We start from the raw sequence: 25,696 nt of genomic DNA on the forward strand, positions 1-25,696 counted from the left end.
CTACCCCCCCCCGACCCCCCCCCCCCCCCCCCCCAGCATCTACCCCGTCCGAACCCCCCCCCCCGGAGCACCTACCCCTGTCCAACCCCTTCCTCAGTGTCTACCCCATCCGAACTTCTCAGCATTCACCATATCCGACCCCTCTCAACATCTACCACGTACGACACCCCTCAACATCTACCCCGTCCGACCCCCCTCAGCATCTACCCCATCCGACTCCCCTCAGCATCAACGCTGTCCGGCCCGCTCAGCATCTACCCCGTCCGTCCCCCTCAGCATCAACGCCATCTGACCCCCCTCAGCATCTACCTCGTCCGACCCCCCCTCATAATCAATGCCGTCCAACACCCCTCAGCATCAATGCCGTCCGACACCCCTCAGCATCTACCCTGTCCGACCCCCCTCAGTACCTACCCCGTCAGACATCGCTCAGCATCTACTCCGTTAGCCCCCCTCAGCACCTACCCCATCCGACCCCCCTCAGCATCTACCACGTCTGAAGCCCCATCAGCATCTACCCCGTCAGAATCCCCATCAGCATCTACCCCGTCCGACCCCCCCTCAGCAACTACCCAGTCCGAACCCCCATCAGCATCTACCCAGTCCGAACCCCCATCAGCGTCTACCCCGACCGAACCCCCATCAGCGTCTACCCCGTCCAACCCCCCCTCAGCATCAACCCCGTCCGACCCCCCCTCAGCATCTATCCCGTCCAAGCCCCCTCATCATCAACCCTCTCTGAACCCCCTCCTCCGTGTCTACCCCGTCCGAACCCCTCAGCATTCGCCTTATCCGACCCCCCTCAGCATCTACCCCGTTCGACCCCCCTCAGCATTGACTCCGTCCGACCCCCCTCAGCATTTACCCCGTCCAACCCCCCTCAGCATCAACCCCGTCCGACCCCCCCCCCCCAGCATCTATCCCGTCCAAGCCCCCTCGTCATCAACCCCGTCTGAACCCCCTCCTCCGTGTCTACCCCGTCCGAACCCCTCAGCGTTCACCATATCCGACCCCCCTCAGCATCAACCCCGTCCGACCCCCCCCTCAGCATCTACCCCGTCCGACCCGCCTCAGCATCAAACCTGTCCAACCCCATTCTCCGTGTCTACCCCGTCCGAACCCCTCAGCATTCACCAAATCTGACCCCCCTCAGCATCTACCCCGTTCAACCCCCCTCAGCATCAACGCCGTCCGACCCCCCTCAGCATCTACTCCGTCCGACCCCCCTCAGCATTTACCCCGTCCGATCCCCCTCAGCATCAACGTCGTCCGACACCCCTCAGCATCAACCCCGTCCATCTCCTCTCAGCCTCAACGCCATCCGACCCCCCTCAACATCTACCCGTCCGAACACACTCAGCATCTACCCCGTCCGAACCCCCTCAGCATTTACCCGTCCGATCCCCCTCAGCACCTACTCCGTTCGAACCCCCCCCAAGAGCATCTACGCCTGTCCAATCCCCTCCTTAGTGTCTACCCCGTCCGAACCCCCTCGTCATCAACCCCGTCTGAACCCCCTCAGCATCTACCCCGTCCGACCCCCCTCAGCACCTACTCCGTTCAAACCCCCCCCCCCAAGAGCATCTACGCCTGTCCAATTCCCTCCTTAGTGTCTACCCCGTCCGAACCCCCTCGTCATCAACCTCGTCTGAACCCCCTCAGCATTTGCCCCGTCCAACCCCCCTCAGCATCAACCCCGTCCGACCCCCCCTCAGCATCTACCCCGTCCGACCCCCTTCAGCATCAACGCCCTCCGACCCCCCTCAGCATCTACCCCGTCCCTACCCCCATCAGCATCTACCCCGTCCGACCCCCCCTCAGCATCTACCCCGTCCGACCCCCCCTCAGCATCTACCCCGTCCGACCCCCCTCAGCATCTACCCCGTCCGACCCCCCTCAGCATCAACGCCCTCCGACCCCCCTCAGCATCTACCCCGTCCCTACCCCATCAGCATCTACCCCGTCCGACCCCCCCTCAGCATCAATGCCGTCCGACACCCCTCAGCATCTACCCCGTCCGACACCCCTCAGCATCTACCCCGTCCGACCCCCTTCAGCATCAACGCCCTCCGACCCCCCTCAGCATCTACCCCGTCCCGACCCCCATCAGCATGTACCCCGTCCGACCCCCCCTCAGCATCAATGCCATCCGACCCCCCTCAGCATCTACCCCGTCTGACCTCGCTCAGCATCTACTCCGTTAGCCCCCCTCAGCACCTACCCCATCCGACCCCCCTCCGCATCTACCCCGTCCGAACCCCCATCAGCATCTACCCCGACCGAACCCCCATCAGCGTCTACCCCGACCGACCCCTCTCAGCATCAATGTCGTCCGACACCCCTCAGCATCTAACCCGTCCAAGCCCCCTCAGCATCAACCCCGTCCGGCCCCCCCCTCAGCATCTATCCCGTCCAAGCCCCCTCGTCATCAACCCCGTCTGAACCCCCTCCTCCGTGTCTACCCCGTCCGAACCCCTCAGCATTCACCATATCCGACCCCCCTCAGCATCTACCCCGTTCGACCCCCCTCAGCATTGACTCCGTCCGACCCCCCTCAGCATTTACCCCGTCCAACCCCCCTCAGCATCAACCCCGTCCGACCCCCCCTCAGCATCTATCCCGTTCAAGCCCCCTCAGCACCTACTCCGTTCGAACCCCCCCCGGCCCAGAGCATCTACGCATGTCCAATCCCCTCCTTAGTATCTACCCCGTCCGAACCCCCTCGTCATCAACCCCGTCTGAACCCCCTCAGCATCTACCCCGTCCGACCCCCCTCAGCATCAACCCCGTCCGACCCCCCCCCAGCATCTATCCCGTCCAAGCCCCCTCGTCATCAACCCCGTCTGAACCCCCTCCTCCGTGTCTACCCCGTCCGAACCCCTCAGCGTTCACCATATCCGACCCCCCTCAGCATCAACCCCGTCCGACCCCCCCCTCAGCATCTACCCCGTCCGACCCCCCTCAGCATCAACCCTGTCCAACCCCATTCTCCGTGTCTACCCCGTCCGAACCCCTCAGCATTCACCATATCTGACCCCCCTCAGCATCTACCCCGTTCAACCCCCCTCAGCATCTACTCCGTCCGATCCCCCTCAGCATCAACGCCGTCCGACACCCCTCAGCATCAACCCCGTCCATCCCCTCTCAGCCTCAACGCCATCCAACCCCCCTCAACATCTACCCCGTCCGAACCCCCTCAGCATCTACCCCGTCCGAACCCCCTCAGCATTTACCCGTCCGATCCCCCTCAGCACCTACTCCGTTCGAACCCCCCCCCAGAGCATCTACGCCTGTCCAATCCCCTCCTTAGTGTCTACCCCGTCCGAACCCCCTCGTCATCAACCCCGTCTGAACCCCCTCAGCATCTACCCCGTCCGACCCCCCTCAGCACCTACTCCGTTCAAACCCCCCTCAGCATCTACCCCGTCCGACCCCCCTCAGCACCTACTCCGTTCAAACCCCGCTCAGCATCTACCCCGTCCGAACCCTCTCGTCATCAACCTCGTCTGAACCCCCTCAGCATTTACCCCGTCCAACCCCCCTCAGCATCAACCCCGTCCGACCCCCCCTCAGCATCTACCCCGTCCGACCCCCCTCAGCATCAACGCCCTCCGACCCCCCTCAGCATCTACCCCGTCCCTACCCCCATCAGCATCTACCCCGTCCGACCCCCCCTCAGCATCAATGCCGTCCGACACCCCTCAGCATCTACCCCGTCCGACCCCCCTCAGCATCAACGCCCTCCGACCCCCCTCAGCATCTACCCCGTCCCGACCCCCATCAGCATCAATGCCGTCCGACACCCCTCAGCATCTACCCCGTCCGACCCCCCTCAGCATCTACCCCGTCTGACCTCGCTCAGCATCTACTCCGTTAGCCCCCCTCAGCACCTACCCCATCCGACCCCCCTCCGCATCTACCCCGTCCGAACCCCCATCAGCATCTACCCCGTCCGACCCCCCCTCAGCAACTACCCCGTCCGAACCCCCATCAGCATCTACCCCGTCCGACCCCCCCTCAGCAACTACCCCGTCCGAACCCCCATCAGCGTCTACCCCGTCCGACCCCCCCCTCAGCAACTACCCCGTCCGAACCCCCATCAGCATCTACCCCGTCCGACCCCCCCTCAGCAACTACCCCGTCCGAACCCCCATCAGCATCTACCCCGTCCGACCCCCCCTCAGCAACTACCCCGTCCGACCCCCCCCATCAGCGTCTACCCCGACCGAACCCCCATCAGCGTCTACCCCGACCGACCCTCCTCAGCATCAATGTCGTCCGACACCCCTCAGCATCTAACCCGTCCAAGCCCCCTCAGCATCAACCCCGTCCGGCCCCCCCCTCAGCATCTATCCCGTCCAAGCCCCCTCGTCATCAACCCCGTCTGAACCCCCTCCTCCGTGTCTACCCCGTCCGAACCCCTCAGCATTCACCATATCCGACCCCCCTCAGCATCTACCCCGTTCGACCCCCCTCAGCATTGACTCCGTCCGACCCCCCTCAGCATTTACCCCGTCCAACCCCCCTCAGCATCAACCCCGTCCGACCCCCCCTCAGCATCTATCCCGTTCAAGCCCCCTCAGCACCTACTCCGTTCGAACCCCCCCCCCCCCCCCGGCCCAGAGCATCTACGCATGTCCAATCCCCTCCTTAGTATCTACCCCGTCCGAACCCCCTCGTCATCAACCCCGTCTGAACCCCCTCAGCATCTACCCCGTCCGACCCCCCTCAGCATCAACCCTGTCCAACCCCCTCCTCCGTGTCTACCCCGTCCGAACCCCTCAGCATTCACCATATCCGACCCCCCTCAGCATCAACGCCCTCCGACCCCCCTCAGCATCTACCCCGTCCGACCCCCCTCAGCATCAACGCCATCCGACCCCCCTCAGCATCTACCCCGTCCGACCCCCCCTCAGCATCAACGCCCTCCGACCCCCCTCAGCATCTACCCCGTCTGACCCCCCTCAGCATCATCGCCATCCGATTCCCCTCAGCATCTACCCTGTCCGACCCCCCTCAGCATCTACCCCGTCCGCCCCCCCTCAGCATCTACCCCGTCTGACCCCCCTCAGCATCTACCCCGTCCAACCTCCTCCCTCAGTGTCTACCCCATCCGAACCCCTCAGCATTCACCATAGCCGACCCCTCTCAACATCTACCCCATCCGACTCCCCTCAACATCAACGCCATCTGACCCCCTCAGCATTTACCCCGTCCGACCCTCCTCAGCATCTACCCCGTCCCAACCCCCATCAGCATCTACCCGGTCCGACCTCCCCTCAGCATCTACCCCAACCCAACCCCCATCAGCATTTACCCCGTCCGAACCCCCCTCAGCATCTACCCCGTCCAACCCCCCTCAGCATCAACCCCGTCCGCTCCCTTCCCAGCATCTATCCCGTCCAAGCCCCCTCGTCATCAATCCCGTCTGAACCCCCTCAGCATCTACCCCGTCCGACCCCCCTCAGCATCAACCCTGTCCAACCCCCTCCTCCGTGTCTACCCCGTCCGAACCCCTCAGCCTTCACCACGTCAGACCCCACTCCGAATCTACCCCGTTCGACCCCCCTCAGTATTGACCCCGTCCGACCCCCCCCTCAGCATTTACCCCGTCCAACCCCCCTCAGCATCAACGCTGTCCGACCCACCTCAGCATCAACGGTGTCCGACCCCCCTCAGCTTCTACACGGTCCGACCCCCCTCAGCATCAACGCCATCCGACCCCCCTCAGCATTACCCTGTCCGACCCCCCTCAACATCTACCCCGTCCGACCACCCTCAGCATCTACTCCGTTCGAACCCCCCCCCCCCCCCAAGAGCATCTACGCCTGTCCAACCCCCTCCTCAGTGTCTTCCCCATCCAAACCCCTCAGCATTCACCATATCCGACCGCCCTCAGCATCTACCCCGTCCGACCCCCCTCAGCATCAACCCCGTCCGACCCCCTTCAGCATCAACGCCCTCCGACACCCCTCAGCATCTACCCCGTCCGACCCCCTTCAGCATCAACGCCATCCGACCCGCCCTCAGCATCTACCCTGTCCGACCCGCCCTCCGCATCTACCCCGTCCGAACCCCCATCAGCATCTACCCCGTCCGACCCCCCCATCAGCGTCTACCCCGACCGAACCCCCATCAGCGTCTACCCCGACCGACCCCCCTCAGCATCAATGTCGTCCGACACCCCTCAGCATCTAACCCGTCCAAGCCCCCTCAGCATCAACCCCGTCCGGCCCCCCCCTCAGCATCTATCCCGTCCAAGCCCCCTCGTCATCAACCCCGTCTGAACCCCCTCCTCCGTGTCTACCCCGTCCGAACCCCTCAGCATTCACCATATCCGACCCCCCTCAGCATCTACCCCGTTCGACCCCCCTCAGCATTGACTCCGTCCGACCCCCCTCAGCATTTACCCCGTCCAACCCCCCTCAGCATCAACCCCGTCCGACCCCCCCTCAGCATCTATCCCGTTCAAGCCCCCTCAGCACCTACTCCGTTCGAACCCCCCCCCCCCCCCCCCCCCCCCGGCCCAGAGCATCTACGCATGTCCAATCCCCTCCTTAGTATCTACCCCGTCCGAACCCCCTCGTCATCAACCCCGTCTGAACCCCCTCAGCATCTACCCCGTCCGACCCCCCTCAGCATCAACCCTGTCCAACCCCCTCCTCCGTGTCTACCCCGTCCGAACCCCTCAGCATTCACCATATCCGACCCCCCTCAGCATCAACGCCCTCCGACCCCCCTCAGCATCTACCCCGTCCGACCCCCCTCAGCATCTACCCCGTCCGACCCCCCTCAGCATCAACGCCATCCGACCCCCCTCAGCATCTACCCCGTCCGACCCCCCCTCAGCATCAACGCCCTCCGACCCCCCTCAGCATCTACCCCGTCTGACCCCCCTCAGCATCATCGCCATCCGATTCCCCTCAGCATCTACCCTGTCCGACCCCCCTCAGCATCTACCCCGTCCGCCCCCCCTCAGCATCTACCCCGTCTGACCCCCCTCAGCATCTACCCCGTCCAACCTCCTCCCTCAGTGTCTACCCAATCCGAACCCCTCAGCATTCACCATAGCCGACCCCTCTCAACATCTACCCCGTCCGACTCCCCTCAACATCAACGCCATCTGACCCCCTCAGCATTTACCCCGTCCGACCCTCCTCAGCATCTACCCCGTCCCAACCCCCATCAGCATCTACCCGGTCCGACCTCCCCTCAGCATCTACCCCAACCCAACCCCCATCAGCATTTACCCCGTCCGAACCCCCCTCAGCATCTACCCCGTCCAACCCCCCTCAGCATCAACCCCGTCCGCTCCCTTCCCAGCATCTATCCCGTCCAAGCCCCCTCGTCATCAATCCCGTCTGAACCCCCTCAGCATCTACCCCGTCCGACCCCCCTCAGCATCAACCCTGTCCAACCCCCTCCTCCGTGTCTACCCCGTCCGAACCCCTCAGCCTTCACCACGTCAGACCCCACTCCGAATCTACCCCGTTCGACCCCCCTCAGTATTGACCCCGTCCGACCCCCCCCTCAGCATTTACCCCGTCCAACCCCCCTCAGCATCAACGCTGTCCGACCCACCTCAGCATCAACGGTGTCCGACCCCCCTCAGCTTCTACACGGTCCGACCCCCCTCAGCATCAACGCCATCCGACCCCCCTCAGCATTACCCTGTCCGACCCCCCTCAACATCTACCCCGTCCGACCACCCTCAGCATCTACTCCGTTCGAACCCCCCCCCCCCCCAAGAGCATCTACGCCTGTCCAACCCCCTCCTCAGTGTCTTCCCCATCCAAACCCCTCAGCATTCACCATATCCGACCGCCCTCAGCATCTACCCCGTCCGACCCCCCTCAGCATCAACCCCGTCCGACCCCCTTCAGCATCAACGCCCTCCGACACCCCTCAGCATCTACCCCGTCCGACCCCCTTCAGCACCAACGCCATCCGACCCGCCCTCAGCATCTACCCTGTCCGACCCGCCCTCAGCATCTACCCTGTCCGACCCCCCTCAGCAACTACCCTGTCCGACCCCCCTCAGCATCTACCCTGTCCGACCCCCCTCAGCAACTACCCCGTCCGACCCCCTTCAGCATCAACGCCCTCCGACCCCCCCTCAGCATCTACCCCGTCCAACCCCCCTCAGCATCAACGCCATCCGACCCCCCTCAGCATCTACCCCGTCCAACACCCCTCAGCATCTACCCCGTCTGACCCCCCTCAGCATCTATCCCGTCCGACCCCCTCCCGAGCATCTACCCCATCTGACCCCCCTCAGCATCTACCCCATCCGACCCCCCTCAGCATCTATCCCGTCCGACCCCCTCCCGAGCATCTACCCCATCTGACCCCCCTCAGCATTACCCCGTCCGATTCCCCTCAGCATCTACCCCGTCCGACCCCCCTCAGCATCTACTCCGTTCGACCCCCCCCCCCTCCAGAGCATCTACGCCTGTCCAACCCCCTCTTCAGTGTCTACCCCATCCGAACCCCTCAGCATTCACCATATCCGACCCCCCTCAACATCTACCCCGTCCGACCCCCCTCAGCATCAACCCCGTCCGACCCCCCTCAGCACCAACGCCATCCGACCCCCCTCAGCATCTACCCTGTCCGACCCCCCTCAGCATCTACCCCGTCCGACCCCCCTCAGCATCTACCCCGTCTGACCCCCCTCAGCATCTACCCCGTCCGACCCCCCTCAGCATCTACCCCGTCCGACCCCCCTCAGCATCTACCCCGTCCGACCCCCCCTCAGCATCCTCCCCGTCCGACCGCCCTCAGTCGCCCTGTGTAAAGAACCCACCTCTGACATCTTCCCTATACCTTCCTCCAGTCACCTTAAAATGATGTCCCCTCGCGACAGCTATTTCCGCCCTGGGGAAAAGTCTCTGGCTATCCACTCTATCCATGCCCACTCCCCCACCCTATCGCTGCAACCTTACCTAACCTGCACATCTTTGGACTGTGGGAGGAAACCAGAGCACCCAGAGGAAACCCACAAAGGTACAGGGAGAACCTGCAAACTCCACACAAGTGACCCACGGCCAGATTGAACCCGGGTCCTGACGCTGTGAGACAACATTGCTAACCACTGTGACACCGTGCAGCCTTAGTCTTATACCCTAAGCCCATTGACCCTCCTTCTATTCCAAGAATTGACTTATAACCACAAAGCTGTTAATGGTCATGGTGAGATGATGCTTGTGACTCCGGCAACATAGCCAACCCCATTAACCCCCTCTCTCTGCTGAATGCACCCCTCTGTCAAACTGTTCTACTTCCCCTGAAGGCCCAACCACTTTGTGCCTCTGCTCGCTGCACTGAAATGCTGCTGTCAAGAGAGTTCCTCACTCTTTTAATCTGTTGACTTTCACAAAGCAAGACGTGAAAAATCCCAGAAAATTACATTGGGTGCCTATTAGATTTGCCTTGAAAATTGTAAACGGGGTTCCTTTTGTCCTCTTGCTCCATCTCTCGGTAGTTTGATATTCTGTTCCCTGGTGCCATTCTGCTCAGGGCTGGGTATTGGGTGGTATTAAGAAAGCTGTTTGCATTTTACAAGGTGATTGCTAACGCACCGCCACACAGCTCGAAGCAGTGCTGGCCAACACTGATGATGTTCAGATCGTCGCCGGTCTGTCATGCGGCAGGCCTCCACACATCTGAAGCTCTACAAGTGCTGTAAATTGAATTGGCACTTGTGTTCTATTTTTGGCTTTCTTTGCGCAATTGAACCTTGTTCAAAGCTGCAATGGGTGAAGGCTGTCTTTAGGGAACTGCCAATATTTTGAACCTTCGTCTATTGCAGTTGCTCTCTGTGGATTCCAGCTGAGTGCCTCAGAGCTGAAGCCTTCATTTTAATTCTGAACACATTCGAGTTTGGCTGTCCTGAAATTATTCCAGAAGAACACCACAAGTGTATATTTGTTCCTGGACAAGTGGGTGTGGAATGGGGTGGGGAATGTTACCGTCTCGCTCTCTGTCTCCCCCACCCCCTCACTCCGATTCTCTAGCCACTGTGGTGCGGGAGCCTGGAAAAGAACAGGGAATTTTCATTTGAATAGAACAGATTATGGAATGATCTTGTGCAGGTGTTTAAAATGGTACTTGGATGAGACAATGTCGAAAGAAACTGTTCCCAGTGATTGAGAGGCCTGTAATGGATGGTCATCGATATAGGATTAAGAAATGAAGGCCACTGGAATAAACCTTTTTACTTGGGAATATAATGAGACCGTTAGTTATTGAACCAAAGACCACGTCAGCAGTTAACAATAGGTTAGGTCTGGGCTTGACAGATAGGGAGATATCGTGCTATCAAAGCAGGGCAGGCAAAAGGGATTAGGACTACATTTTTGTGGTGGAGTAACAAGGCATCAGTGACTGGTCATGTTCAGTGGCCTGATATGCAATAAGTTGTATTAAATTTCTGCTGTGGTGAAGATCCTTAAAGCTCTGATGATTTTCCAAGAATCATTGAGATTGATGCAGTTTAGAGTGAAACTCGGTAATGCAATACTTAGATTTCATTCGCGGACATGAAACTGGGTAGAGGGTGCTCAAACTCATTTCCAGACTGTAGCCAGTAAAACATTGTGCACACTCCCACAGGCAGGAAGAAATCAGGCAGATTGGGAAATGCACATTTCGGCCATGTCTCCAGTGGTTACACTCCAGCAGGGATTGGTTACCAGAGCTGCCTTGTCCAACATGCCCATCCGATTAATTTTCTTGGACGGAATGGGAAATCGGCCTGCATTTATTGCCTACCCCTGTTGGCGAGCAGCCTACAACCAAACGTCTTTGCCAGGTTCTACCAGAGGGTAACCTCATTGATGCAGCTTCAGGGTCACAAGTAGGCCAGGCTGAGGAAAGGTGGCAGACTTATTTCACTGAAAGACATTAGTGAACTCAATTGGACATTACGACAAAATGATAATTTTGTTATTAATAAGACCCACATTTTTCTTCTTCATTAATTAATTGAATTTGAATCTCCCCCCCCCCCTTGCTCTCTGCCACCTCCGAAACCCCCATCCAGCCTTCCTGGTACAAACCAATGATTGTTACAAATTGTGGCCCAGACCGATGCTCCCTCAACTCTCATGTGCTTCCTCCATTGCCCCCAAACGCTCAGGGCCGCCACTACCACTGGGCTTCTGGAGTACCGGGCCGGCGAGAACGACAGACGTGCCGTTATCAATGCCCCCAGACTTGTGTCTTCACACGATGCCACCTCCACTCAACTCACTCTTCCCCCCCCCCCACCCCACCCCCACTACCCACTTCCTAATAATGGCTATATTTGCCGCCCAGTAATAGTTGCTAAACTTCAGAAGCGCCATCCCACCCTCCCCTTGACTACGCTCCAGCAACACTTTCTTCACTCGCAGGGTTTTACCCACCCACCCAAAACCCAAAATCACCTTGTTTACCAGTTTAAAAAAGGCCCTTGGGATAAAGATGGGGAGGCATTGGAAATGAGGATCATCATTTTCACAGTCTGTACCCTCCCCGCCAGGGACAGCGGGAGCATGTCCCACTTTCTAAAGTCCTCCTTCATTTGTTCTACTAGCCGGGTTAGATTTAGCTTATGTAATGTCTCCCATTCCCGTGCCACCTGGATTCGCAGATAGCGGAAGCTCCCTCCTACCACTCTAAACGGCAGATCTCTCCGTCTCCTCTCCTGCCTCCTCGTCTGGATCGCGAACATCTCACTTTTTCCCATATTCAATTTATACCCCGAAAACCGGCCAAATTCCCTTAAGATCCGCATAATCTCCCCCATCCCCGCGAATGGGTCAGAAATATACAGGAGCAGGTCATCAGCGTACAGCGACACCCTGTATTCCACCCCCCCACTCCCAGACCAAGCCTTTCCAGTCCCTAGATGATCTTAGCGCTATAGCCAGTGGCTCTATGGCCAGGGCAAACAACAGCGGGGAGAGTGGGCTCCCATGTCTTGTCCTTCGGTGCAGCTTAAAATAGCCCGACATCAGCCGATTCGTTCGTACACTTGCTTCTGGTGCCTGGTACAGCAGCCGAACCCAATCAATGAAGCCCTGCCCAAACCCGAACCTCCCACAAATAATTCCACTCCACCTGGTCAAAGGCTTTTTCCGCATCAATCGCAACCACTACCTCCATCTCCCCTCTGAGGGCATCATGATAACATTGAAGAGCCTTCTAACATTGGTCGTTAGTTGCCAGCCCTTAACAAACCCGGTCTGGTCTTCCCCTATCGCCTCCGGGACACAGTCCTCTATCCTTGAGGCCAAGATTTTAGCCAACAGTTTAGCATCCACATTCAATAAGGAGATTGGTCTGTATGACCTGCATAGCTCAGGGTCCTTCTCCTGCTTCAGGATCAGTCACATCAAGGCCTGTGACATTGTTGGGGGAAGAACACCCCGCTCCCTTGCCTCATTAAATGCCCTCACCAGCAGTGGGCCCAGCATCTCGGAGATCTTCTTGTAAAATTCCACTGGGTAGCCATCCGGTCCCGGGGCCTTATCCGACTGCATGGCCTCCAGCCCCTCTGCTATTTCTTCAATTTCAATTGGGGCTCCCAGCCGTTCCACCAACCCTTCCTCCACCTTCGAGAACTTCAACTCACCCAGGAACTACCTCATCCCCTCTACCCCAGCTGGGAATTCCGACTCGTATAGCCGGCTATAAAACTCCTTAAACACCCGTTTCACCCCTGCAGGGTCCAAGACCATGTTCCCTCCTCTGTCTCTCACTCTTCCTATCTCCCTGGCCGCCTCCCTTTTCCTCAGCTGGTGCGCAAGCATCCAGCTGGCTTTCTCTCCATACTCGTACATCGCCCCCCTCGCCTTCCTCAATTGCTCCACCGCCTTCCCTGTACGTAACAGACCAAACTCCATCTGTAGCTTCTGCCGCTCCTTCAGTAACCCCACCTTCGAGGCCTCCAAATATCTCCTGTCTACCTGGAGTATTTCCCCAACCAGCCCATCTATCTCTGCTCCCTTCACCTTTTCCTAACGGGCTCGTATCGTGATTAGCTCCCCGCTAACCACAGCCTTCAGCGTTTCCCAAACTGTTGCTGCCAAGACTTCCCCCGTGTCATTTATTTCCAGATAGTTCTGGATGGACTCACTCACCCGCCCACACCCCCCCTCATCTGCTAACAGCCCCACATCCAATCTCCATTGTGGGTGTTGACCGCCCTCCTTGCTCAACCGTAAATCCACCCAATGTGGGGCATGGTCCGACACAGCAATCGCTGAGTACTCGGTATCAGCCACTCCCGCCAGTAAAGCCCTGCTCGAAACTTTAAAAAATCACCCGGGAGTATACTTTGTGCACATGGGAGAAAAAAGAAAACTCCTTCACTCTTGGCCGCCGGAACCACCATGGGTCTACTCCCCCCATCTGCTCCATGAACCCCTTTAGTTCCTTCGCCACGCCTGGCACCCACCCTGTCCTTGAACTCAACCGGTCCAACCTTGGATCAAGACCGTATTAAAGTCCCACCCCATGATCAGCTTATGCAAATCTAGATCTGGGATCTTCCCTAGTACCGGTCTCATAAATTCCACATCGTCCCAGTTTGATGCGTATATATTCACAAGCACCACCGGCATCCCCTCAGCTTCCCGCTCACCATGATATACCTATCACCCGCATCCGCCACTATTTTCCCTGTCTCAAATGCCAACCATTTGTTGATCAGGACGGTGACTCCCTTAGTCTTAGAGTCCAACCCCGAATGAAACACTTGGCCGGCCTACCCCTTCCTTAATCTGGTCTGATCTATTACCCTCGGGTGTATTTCCTGCAACATTGCCACGTCCGCCTTCAATCCCCTCAAATGCGTGAACACACAAGACCTCTTAACAGTCCATTCAGCCCTCTAAAGTTCCATGTGATCAGCCGAGTCAGGAGGCTTCCCGCACACCCACAGCTCGCGTCCCTTGCCTTCGTAGGCCCGCCCTCAGGCATCCATCGTCCTCGACCTCCCATTTGTCTCCAAACAACAGTCCCTCCCCTGTCAGCAGAGCAGCTACCCCCCCCCCCCGCCCCCTGTATTAGCAGCTCCACAATCCCAACCCCCCTTAACAAATTTATCACCTGCCCGCCCCCCACTGCGCTTCCGTGAGCTAGCCCGCCCAGCTAGCCTGGTAACCCCAGCCCATGGCACCAGACATCCAGCTCCTATTTTCCTTCCTCTCCCCCCGCTTGAACATACATATTTAAAACATCACAGTCCCCATACACACAGAAGGAAAAATCCCCCCACCCTCCCCACTCACAGCTCTGAGCAACAGCCCAGAAATTGTTACAGAAAGCACTGCATGTACAGTTCAAAACTAAAATAACTTTCACAAAATCAATACAGCAATACAGTTCTGTTGCTGAACTGCTGGGGACAAGTCTCGCTTAATAAATTGTAGCGCACAATGACTTACGAGAGAGACGAGTAGTGATGAAGTCGATGAGGCTTTATTAAGCGAGACTTGTCCCCAGCAGTTCAGCAACAGAATTGAGCGGCGGGGAGAAGCTCGGGTTCTTATACTCCGCCTTCAGGGCGGAGCCAGGAGTCAACAGCCAACCAGGACCCGGGATCTGTCAGCCAATAGCATCACGGCTTCACAGTCCCACATGACCCCTAATACATACCACCACACCCTCTCCCAAGGTTCAGTGTCTTCAAACACCTGCCAGCCTTTTATCTTTGACAAAATACTTCACCTCATCTGGCAATTCAAAGCAATGGGCGCGATTCTCCCCTACCCGGCAGGGCTGGGGGTTCCGGTGTAATGGAGTGGCGGGAACCACTCCGGCGTCGGGCCGCCCCAAATGTGCAGAGGTCTCCGCACCTTTAGGGCTAGGCCTGCGCTGGAGTGGTTTCCACTCCACCGGCTGGCGGGAAAGGCCTTTGGCGCCATGCCAGCCGGCGCCGAAAGGTCTTCACCGGGCGACGCATGCGCGGGAGCGTCAGCGGCTGCTGACATCATCCCCGCGCATGCGCAGGGGAGGGGGTCTCTTCCGTCTCCGCCATAGTGAAGACCATGGTGAAGGCAGAAGAAAAAGAGTGCCCCCAGCGCACAGACCCGCCCGCATTTCGGTGGGCCCCGATCGCGGGCCAGGCCACCGTGGGGGCACCCCCCGGGGCCAGTTCGCCCCGCGCCCCCCCCCCCCCCAGGACCCCGGAGCCTGCCCGCGCCACCTTGTCCTGCCGTTCAAAAGGTGGTTTAATCCACGCTGGCGGGAGAGGGTTGGCAGCGGCGGGACTTCAGCCCATCGCAGGCCGGCGAATCACCAGGGGTGGGACCGGCGTGGCTCGATTCCCGCCCCTGCCGAATGTCTGGTGGCGGAGAATTCGGGACACGGCGGGGGAGGGATTCACGCCAGCCCCCGGCGATTCTCCGACCCGGTGGGGGGTCGGAGAATCGCGCCCAATGTTCTTGACCCTCATAGGTGACCCACAAGCGCGCTGGATATAACATTCCAAACTTTACCCCCTTCTTGAAGAGGGACGATTTTACCTTATTGAATCCAGCTCGTCTTTGGCCAGCTCTGCACCCAGGTCCTGGTGGATGCACAGCCCACAGTTCTCCCACTTGCAGCTCCGTGTCTGCTTGGTCCACCGCAAAATCTGTTCCTTGTCCAGGAACCGGTGCATTCGCACCATCATCGCCCTCGGAGGTTCGTTCGCTCGCGGCTTCCTCGCAAGCGCTCTATATGCTCTGTCCACTTCCAAGGATTGAGTAAACGCCCCATCCCCCATCAGCTTTTCCATATGTCCCTGCGTCCGATCCCTCAATGCCCTCCGGGAGGCCGACGATCCACAGGTTCTGTCTCCGGGACCTGTGCTCCAGGTCCTCCACCTTCTCCTGCAGCCTCTTCTGGTGGTCCCTCATCAGCCCCATCTCCGCCTCCAACATGGTTAAATGGTCCTCGTGCTCGGCCACCTTCTCCTCCACCTTCTGGATCGCCTGTCCGTGGGCTTACAGCTCCTGTTCCACCCGATCGATTGTTGCCTTAATCGGGTATAACCCTTCCTTCTTTTGCTTGGCGAAGCTCCCCTGATTGAACTCCACCAGCTGTACCATCGACCACTGTGCCACCAAACCGGGATCATGCCCCTCCGCCATGCTTTCCCGTGCTGCAGATTCTGCACTCGCCTGCTTTGCTCGACTATTTCTTCTTATACGACCACTTCTGGTCCACGTCTCCATATACTGGTGGGGGATTTCTTCTCACTGTCTCACTCTTCACCAATTTTCACACAGCGCCAGGGCCCCAGGTTCGATTCCCCGCTGGGTCACTGTCTGTGCGGAGTCTGCACATTCTCCCCGTGTCTGCGTGGGTTTCCTCCGGGTGCTCCGGTTTCCTCCCACAGTCCAAAGACGTGCAGGTTAGGCGGATTGGCCATGATAAATTGCCCTTAGTGACCAAAAAAGTTTAGGAGGGGTTATTGGGTTACGGGGATAGGGTGAAAGTGAGGGCTTAAGTGGGTCGGTGCAGACTCAACGGGCCGAATGGCCTCCTTCTGCACTGTAGGTTCTATGTTCTATTTGCAAAGAGCTCAGTCTTGGAGTGGGGTGCAAGGTGGAGGAGGCACTGGGAGTCGAGTGCAATGCTAATGAAAGTGGCAGATCAGCTAATGCAGGGGCGGTAAAGGGAGCTCGGGAGCTTTAATCTCTCAAGCACCTCGAGCATAGAAGATCATTATTGTCAATGACCGAACACAGTTACATATGTCTGCTGAACCCATCTGAATGATCTTCTATGCTCGAGGTGCTTGAGAGATTAAAGCTTCCCATCTGAAGCTCGGCGTAAGCCAGTTGCTGAAAAGATTAAAAGCCTCGACTTTCTAAGTGTATCTGACATGTTTGGGGTTTGACTGCCATTCAGTGGTTATTCTTCATTCTGCAAGATTTATTCAGTTGCTGAAAGCTGTTCACGGTGCTGTGGTGCAATCTGGACTGCGCTATTGTCGATCAGTCTCCACACAGCAATGACTGGCAGTCACGCACCGATTTACATCTGTGAACATGCTGCAATTTAATCATCTCTTAACCGTGAAAAATAGAACTACGTGACTGACTGATGTTTAAGAAAAATTATGAAATTAATGTCTGTCCCAGTGGAAAAACTTCTAGCTTTCAGCAATGAACACGACGAAAATCTTCCAAAGGAAATAGATTGAGGTCCTCATAAAAATACATAAGACCAGAGAAGGCCATTTCAACCCTCGGGCCTGCTCCACAATTCAGTTATATTATGGCTGATCGGCACCTCAATTCAGTTTACTCTCCTTTGTTCCATATCCTTTCACTAGCTTTTGGAGCGCAGCTCCGTCCTCAGATGAATGTCTGAGGAAGGAGCTGTGCTCCGAAAGCTAGTGATTTGAAACAAACCTGTTGGACTTTAACCTGGTGTTGTAAGACTTCTTACTGTGCCCAACCCAGTCCAACGCCAGCATCTCCACATCATACATATCCTTTGACATTGTTGTATAACAATCTATTGATTTCAGTTTTGAAGGCACCGTCTCTCCCCCAGAATTTCAAGCCTCTGGCGGGAGAGAATTCTGATCCTACTAAATCACAGAGCAGACCTGAGGGGCCTCCTGCTGCTATTCCGTAAGGATGGCATTCCAAATTTCCATTGTGCTTTGTATGAAAAATGTGCTTCTTGATTTTATCCCTGAGTGGCCTAGCTCTAAATTTTAAAAACCTTTCTGCTAATTCTTGATTCCTGCCCCTTAACCCCCACCAACCAGAGGAAATAGATTTTCTATATCCTATTAAATCTTGTTAACAGTGTGCACTCCTCAATTAGATCAACACTCCATGTTTTGTGATCGAGGAAATACAAACCAGCCTTGTGCAACCTATCATCGTAATTTAACTCTCTAAGCCCCGGTATCATCTCCTTCAACCCCTCTTCCACGCCATTATTCGCGGGCCGGGTGTCCCTAGAGAGGGTACACTGGAGGCCTTTTGTGCCCAGTGGGCACCGAAGGGATTGGATTGCTTTATCAACCCCTCTTGTCACATTTTGATTTGATGTTTGTTTTCATTGCTAGGGGCGGCATGTAGCGCAGTGGTTAGCACTGGGACTGCGACGCTCAGGACCCGGGTTCGATCCCGGCCCTGGGTCACTGTCCGTGTGGAGTTTGCACATTCTCCCCATGTCTGCGTGGGTTTCACCCCCACAACCCAAAGATGTGCAGGTTAGGTGGATTGGCCACGCTAAATTGCCCCTTAATTGGAAAATATATATGTAATTGGGTACTTTAAATTTAAAAAAAAAAGTTTTCATTGCTCTTCGTTATTTTTGGGCAGCGCCCCTATTAATTTTAACTTTTTACATCCTAATAGCCGTTTGGTAGGACAGAACTTGAGATTTGCTAGAAGATGTACGCAAGCATCAGATAAGAATGAGGCCAGGCACGTGACAAATTAGTGCTTATTTGGCAAGTTCCACATCTTTGACAAGTGTATCTCAAAATGAATCTGTTTTCACCAAGCTGAGAATGAAGCCTAGACATCCCAGAACAGGATTCACTCATTCCAGCAGATGATCAATTGGGATCTGACCCACTTATTCCTGACTGTCCAACTCAGCTGGTAGGATTGTAAAATAGTGTCATAGAGTTTCACAGCACAGAAAGAGGCACTTTGGCCCATCAAGCATCTATCTATCCTAATCCCATTTTCCAGCATTTGGTCTGTAGCCTTGTATGTTCTGGCATTTCAAGTGTTCATCTAAATGATGCTTAAATGTTGTGAGGGTCCAACCTCTACTTTTCGGATAGTGAGTTCCAGATTCCCACCACCGTCTGGGTGAAAATCCCTGCTGTTACCAGACTCCTAAATGACCCTCTTATGGACTGACCTGATTAACACTACACCCTGTGTGCTTTATCCGATGCCAGTGCTTATGTAGTTACATTACATACCTTGTGTTGCCCTATTATGTATTTTCTTTTATTTCCTTTTCTTCCCATGGACTTAATGATCTGTTAAACTGCTCGCAGAAAAATACTTTTCACTGTACCTCGGTACACGTGACAATAAAGAAATCCAATCCAATCCAAAAACATTTTTCCTCCGATCCCTCTAAATTTCCTACCCATTATCTTAAATGTACGCACTACTTTGTTCCTGATTCAATCCTGTATTTCCCTTGACATCTGGGGTTCTCTGGACTTGTTGGTCCCATTCTTTGTGTTCTCTCTTCCATTTTGAATGAGTCCCACTGCTCCGATGTGCATCTTCCTACAAGTAGTTGCTTCCAGTCCACTTCGACCAGATCCTGATTTATCCTTTTAAAATCGACCTTCCCCCAATTCAGAACCTTTATTTCCACCCATCTTTGCCCTTTTCCATAACTACGTTAAACCTTCCTGAGTTGTGGTCACGGTCACCAAAATGCTCCCCAACTGACACTTCTACCACATGCCTGGCTTCATTCCCTAAAATTAGGTCAAGTACCGTCCCCCCTCTTGTAAATATTTCCACGTGATGGCTCAAAAAGCACTCCTGGATGCACTTCAAGAATTCTGCACTCCCCAAGCCTTTTACACTCTGCCTATCCCGATTAATAATGGGGAAGTTAAAATCTCTTACTATTATTACCCTATTGTTTTTACGCTTTTCTGAGAATGTAGCAGCCCAACAGAGGCAGGTATAATCAAAGCGGAGACAAGTAACAGAAGCGCATCACTGAGAAGAGTCCCCACAGTTGTGGCCGAGCAACACAGATGATAGGAGCTGAGATGCGGATTAGGTGATAGTGAGGTGGTTTAAAACTTAATTTAAATGTAAATAACATAGTCAATCACGTAAATACAGGTCACCAAGCTACACCATCTAATACTGACAATGAGCTGCAAATGCTTTATCACTCTCAAAAATTAGATTTATTTCTTTTTTGTTATTGGCTAATATAATTCTATATATTCCTAGATTCTTGGTTATTTTAGTTCGGACTGTGGAGTGTTTAATATTTATATTTTGAATTCAACCAGAGCAGCTTTGCACGTCATAAATGTTTCTTTTTCTCGACAGATTATTTATGATGAAAAGGTGTCTTGGTGAGTACCATTTATTCAATATGCTAAACAATCTGAGCTCTTCTGAGATGCTAAGTGATCGTTGTTAACATAACGTCTGCTCCCAAATCATTATAAGACCTCAAGATCGTATCTTTTAAAAAATACAGAAAACAAAGTCACCAATTTTGGAAACTGTTTTAAATTCAAATATGCTTGTTCCTCCATCTTGACTCTTCCTGGTAAGTACTTGCACCGGTATTTACTTTTGCAAATGAAATCCATCTGATCCACAAATGCAATACATTCATCAAATGCAGCCAAACCTTTCCACCACCACACTCACTGACCGTTCACTCGCTCTCCATCCACACTCACTGACCGTTCACTCGCTCTCCATCCACACTCACTGACCATTCACTCGCTCTCCATCCACACTCACTGACCGTTCACTTCGCTCTCCATCCACACTCACTGACCGTTCACTCGCTCTCCATCCACACTCACTGACCGTTCACTCACTCTCCATCCACACTCACTGACCGTTCACCTCGCTCGCCATCCACACTCACTGACCGTTCACTCACTCTCCATCCACACTCACTGACCGTTCACTCACTCTCCATCCACACTCACTGACCGTTCACTCACTCTCCATCCACACTCACTGACCGTTCACTCACTCTCCATCCACACTCACTGACCGTTCACTCACTCTCCATCCACACTCACTGACCGTTCACTCGCTCTCCATCCACACTCACTGACCGTTCACTCGCTCTCCATCCACACTCACTGACCGTTCACTCGCTCTCCATCCACACTCACTGACCGTTCACTCACTCTCCATCCACACTCACTGACCGTTCACTCACTCTCCATCCACACTCACTGACCGTTCACTCGCTCTCCATCCACACTCACTGACCGTTCACTCGCTCTCCATCCACACTCACTGACCGTTCACTCACTCTCCATCCACACTCACTGACCGTTCACTCACTCTCCATCCACACTCACTGACCGTTCACTCACACTCCATCCACACTCACTGACCGTTCACTCACTCTCCATCCACACTCACTGACCATTCACTCACTCTCCATCCACACTCACTGACCGTTCACTCACTCTCCATCCACACTCACTGACCGTTCACTCACACTCCATCCACACTCACTGACCGTTCACTCACTCTCCATCCACACTCACTGACCATTCACTCACTCTCCATCCACACTCACTGACCGTTCACTCACTCTCCATCCACACTCACTGACCGTTCACTCACTCTCCATCCACACTCACTGACCGTTCACTCACTCTCCATCCACACTGACCGTTCACTCGCTCTCCATCCACACTCACTGACCGTTCACTCACTCTCCATCCACACTCACTGACCGTTTCACTCACTCTCCATCCACACTCACTGACCGTTCACTCACTCTCCATCCACACTCACTGACCGTTCACTCACTCTCCATCCACACTCACTGACCGTTCACTCGCTCTCCATCCACACTCACTGACCGTTCACTCACTCTCCATCCACACTCACTGACCGTTCACTCACTCTCCATCCACACTCACTGACCGTTCACTCACACTCCATCCACACTCACTGACCGTTCACTCACTCTCCATCCACACTCACTGACCGTTCACTCACTCTCCATCCACACTCACTGACCGTTCACTCTCTCTCCATCCACACTCACTGACCGTTCACTCACTCTCCATCCACACTCACTGACCGTTCACTCACTCTCCATCCACACTCACTGACCGTTCACTCACTCTCCATCCACACTCACTGACCGTTCACTCACTCTCCATCCACACTCGCTGACCGTTCACTCGCTCTCCATCCACACTCACTGACCGTTCACTCACTCTCCATCCACACTCACTGACCGTTCACTCGCTCTCCATCCACACTCACTGACCGTTCACTCACTCTCCATCCACACTCACTGACCGTTCACTCACTCTCCATCCACACTCACTGACCGTTCACTCACTCTCCATCCACACTCACTGACCGTTCACTCGCTCTCCATCCACACTCACTGACCGTTCACTCACTCTCCATCCACACTCACTGACCGTTCACTCACTCTCCATCCACACTCACTGACCGTTCACTCGCTCTCCATCCACACTCACTGACCGTTCACTCACTCTCCATCCACACTCACTGACCGTTCACTCACTCTCCATCCACACTCACTGACCGTTCACTCACTCTCCATCCACACTCACTGACCGTTCACTCACTCTCCATCCACACTCACTGACCGTTCACTCACTCTCCATCCACACTCACTGACCGTTCACTCGCTCTCCATCCACACTCACTGACCGTTCACTCACTCTCCATCCACACTCACTGACCGTTCACTCACTCTCCATCCACACTCACTGACCGTTCACTCGCTCTCCATCCACACTCACTGACCGTTCACTCACTCTCCATCCACACTCACTGACCGTTCACTCACTCTCCATCCACACTCACTGACCGTTCACTCACTCTCCATCCACACTCACTGACCATTCACTCACTCTCCATCCACACTCACTGACCATTCACTCGCTCTCCATCCACACTCACTGACCGTTCACTCGCTCTCCATCCACACTCACTGACCGTTCACTCACTCTCCATCCACACTCACTGACCGTTCACTCACTCTCCATCCACACTCACTGACCGTTCACTCACTCTCCATCCACACTCACTGACCATTCACTCACTCTCCATCCACACTCACTGACCGTTCACTCGCTCTCCATCCACACTCACTGACCGTTCACTCACTCTCCATCCACACTCACTGACCGTTCACTCACTCTCCATCCACACTCACTGACCGTTCACTCGCTCTCCATCCACACTCACTGACCGTTCACTCACTCTCCATCCACACTCACTGACCGTTCACTCGCTCTCCATCCACACTCACTGACCGTTCACTCACTCTCCATCCACACTCACTGACCGTTCACTCGCTCTCCATCCACACTCACTGACCGGTCACTCACTCTCCATCCACACTCACTGACCATTCACTCGCTCTCCATCCACACTCACTGACCGTTCACTCACTCTCCATCCACACTCACTGACCGTTCACTCGCTCTCCATCCACACTCACTGACCGTTCACTCACTCTCCATCCACACTCACTGACCGTTCACTCACTCTCCATCCACACTGACCATCCACTCACTCTCCATCCACACTCACTGACCGCTCACTCGCTCTCCATCCACACTCACTGACCATTCACTCGCTCTCCATCCACACTCACTGACCGTTCACTCACTCTCCATCCACACTCACTGACCGTTCACTTCACTCTCCATCCACACTCACTGACCGTTCACTCACTCTCCATCCACACTCACTGACCGTTCACTCGCTCTCCATCCACACTCACTGACCGTTCACTCACTCTCCATCCACACTCACTGACCGTTCACTCACTCTCCATCCACACTCACTGACCGTTCACTCACTCTCCATCCACACTCACTGACCGTTCACTCACTCTCCATCCACACTCACTGACCGTTCACTCACTCTCCATCCACACTCACTGACCATTCACTCACTCTCCATCCACACTCACTGACCGTTCACTCACTCTCCATCCACACTCACTGACCGTTCACTCGCTCTCCATCCACACTCACTGACCGGTCACTCACTCTCCATCCACACTCACTGACCGTTCACATCGCTCTCCATCCACACTCACTGACCGTTCACTCACTCTCCATCCACACTCACTGACCGTTCACTCACTCTCCATCCACACTCACTGACCGTTCACATCGCTCTCCATCCACACTCACTGACCGTTCACTCGCTCTCCATCCACACTCACTGACCGTTCACTCACTCTCCATCCACACTCACTGACCTTTCACTCGCTCTCCATCCACACTCACTGACCGTTCACTCGCTCTCCATCCACACTCACTGACCGTTCACTCACTCTCCATCCACACTCACTGACCGTTCACTCACTCTCCATCCACACTCACTGACCTTTCACTCGCTCTCCATCCACACTCACTGACCGTTCACTCGCTCTCCATCCACACTCACTGACCGTTCACTCACTCTCCATCCACACTCACTGACCGTTCACTCGCTCTCCATCCACACTCACTGACCGTTCACTCACTCTCCATCCACACTCACTGACCGTTCACTCGCTCTCCATCCACACTCACTGACCTTTCACTCGCTCTCCATCCACACTCACTGACCGTTCACTCGCTCTCCATCCACACTCACTGACCGTTCACTCACTCTCCATCCACACTCACTGACCATTCACTCGCTCTCCATCCACACTCACTGACCGTTCACTCACTCTCCATCCACACTCACTGACCGTTCACTCACTCTCCATCCACACTCACTGACCGTTCACTCTCCATCCACACTCACTGACCGTTCACTCACTCTCCATCCACACTCACTGACCGTTCACTCACTCTCCGTCCACACTCACTGACCGTTCACTCTCCATCCACACTCACTGACCGTTCACTCACTCTCCATCCACACTCACTGACCGTTCACTCACTCTCCATCCACACTCACTGACCGTTCACTCACTCTCCATCCACACTCACTGACCGTTCACTCACTCTCCATCCACACTCACTGACCGTTCACTCACTCTCCATCCACACTCACTGACCGTTCACTCACTCTCCATCCACACTCACTGACCGTTCACTCGCTCTCCATCCACACTCACTGACCGTTCACTCTCCATCCACACTCACTGACCGTTCACTCACTCTCCATCCACATTCACTGACCGTTCACTCACTCTCCATCCACACTCACTGACCGTTCACTCACTCTCCATCCACACTCACTGACCGTTCACTCACTCTCCATCCACACTCACTGACCGTTCACTCACTCTCCATCCACACTCACTGACCGTTCACTCACTCTCCATCCACACTCACTGACCGTTCACTCACTCTCCATCCACACTCACTGACCGTTCACTCGCTCTCCATCCACACTCACTGACCGTTCACTCGCTCTCCATCCACACTCACTGACCGTTCACTCGCTCTCCATCCACACTCACTGACCGTTCACTCGCTCTCCATCCACACTCACTGACCGTTCACTCACTCTCCATCCACACTCACTGACCGTTCACTCGCTCTCCATCCACACACTGACCGTTCACTCACTCTCCATCCACACTCACTGACCGTTCACTCTCTCTCCATCCACACTCACTGACCGTTCACTCACTCTCCATCCACACTCACTGACCGTTCACTCACTCTCCATCCACACTCACTGACCGTTCACTCGCTCTCCATCCACACTCACTGACCGTTCACTCGCTCTCCATCCACACTCACTGACCGTTCACTCACTCTCCATCCACACTCACTGACCGTTCACTTCGCTCTCCATCCACACTGACCGTTCACTCACTCTCCATCCACACTTCACTGACCGTTCACTCTCTCTCCATCCACACTCACTGACCGTTCATCTCACTCTCCATCCACATTCACTGACCGTTCACTCTCTCTCCATCCACACTCACTGACCGTTCACTCACTCTCCATCCACACTCACTGACCGTTCACTCGCTCTCC

At 55.4% G+C, this 25,696-nt stretch overlaps 1 protein-coding gene across 1 annotated transcript in view; it reads left to right on the top strand.

The window, feature by feature from the left end:
• slc24a3 (solute carrier family 24 member 3) overlaps positions 1-25,696 on the top strand; it is a 633,998-nt gene that overhangs the window by 522,653 nt on the left and 85,649 nt on the right. Inside the window, exon 8 of the mRNA XM_072505510.1 lies at positions 20,052-20,077. Coding sequence (XP_072361611.1) covers positions 20,052-20,077 — 26 coding nt within the window. The remainder of the gene's footprint in view (positions 1-20,051; positions 20,078-25,696) is intronic.

This window comes from Scyliorhinus torazame, chromosome 1 (genome assembly GCF_047496885.1).
Source record: "Scyliorhinus torazame isolate Kashiwa2021f chromosome 1, sScyTor2.1, whole genome shotgun sequence".
Taxonomy (NCBI): domain Eukaryota; kingdom Metazoa; phylum Chordata; class Chondrichthyes; order Carcharhiniformes; family Scyliorhinidae; genus Scyliorhinus; species Scyliorhinus torazame.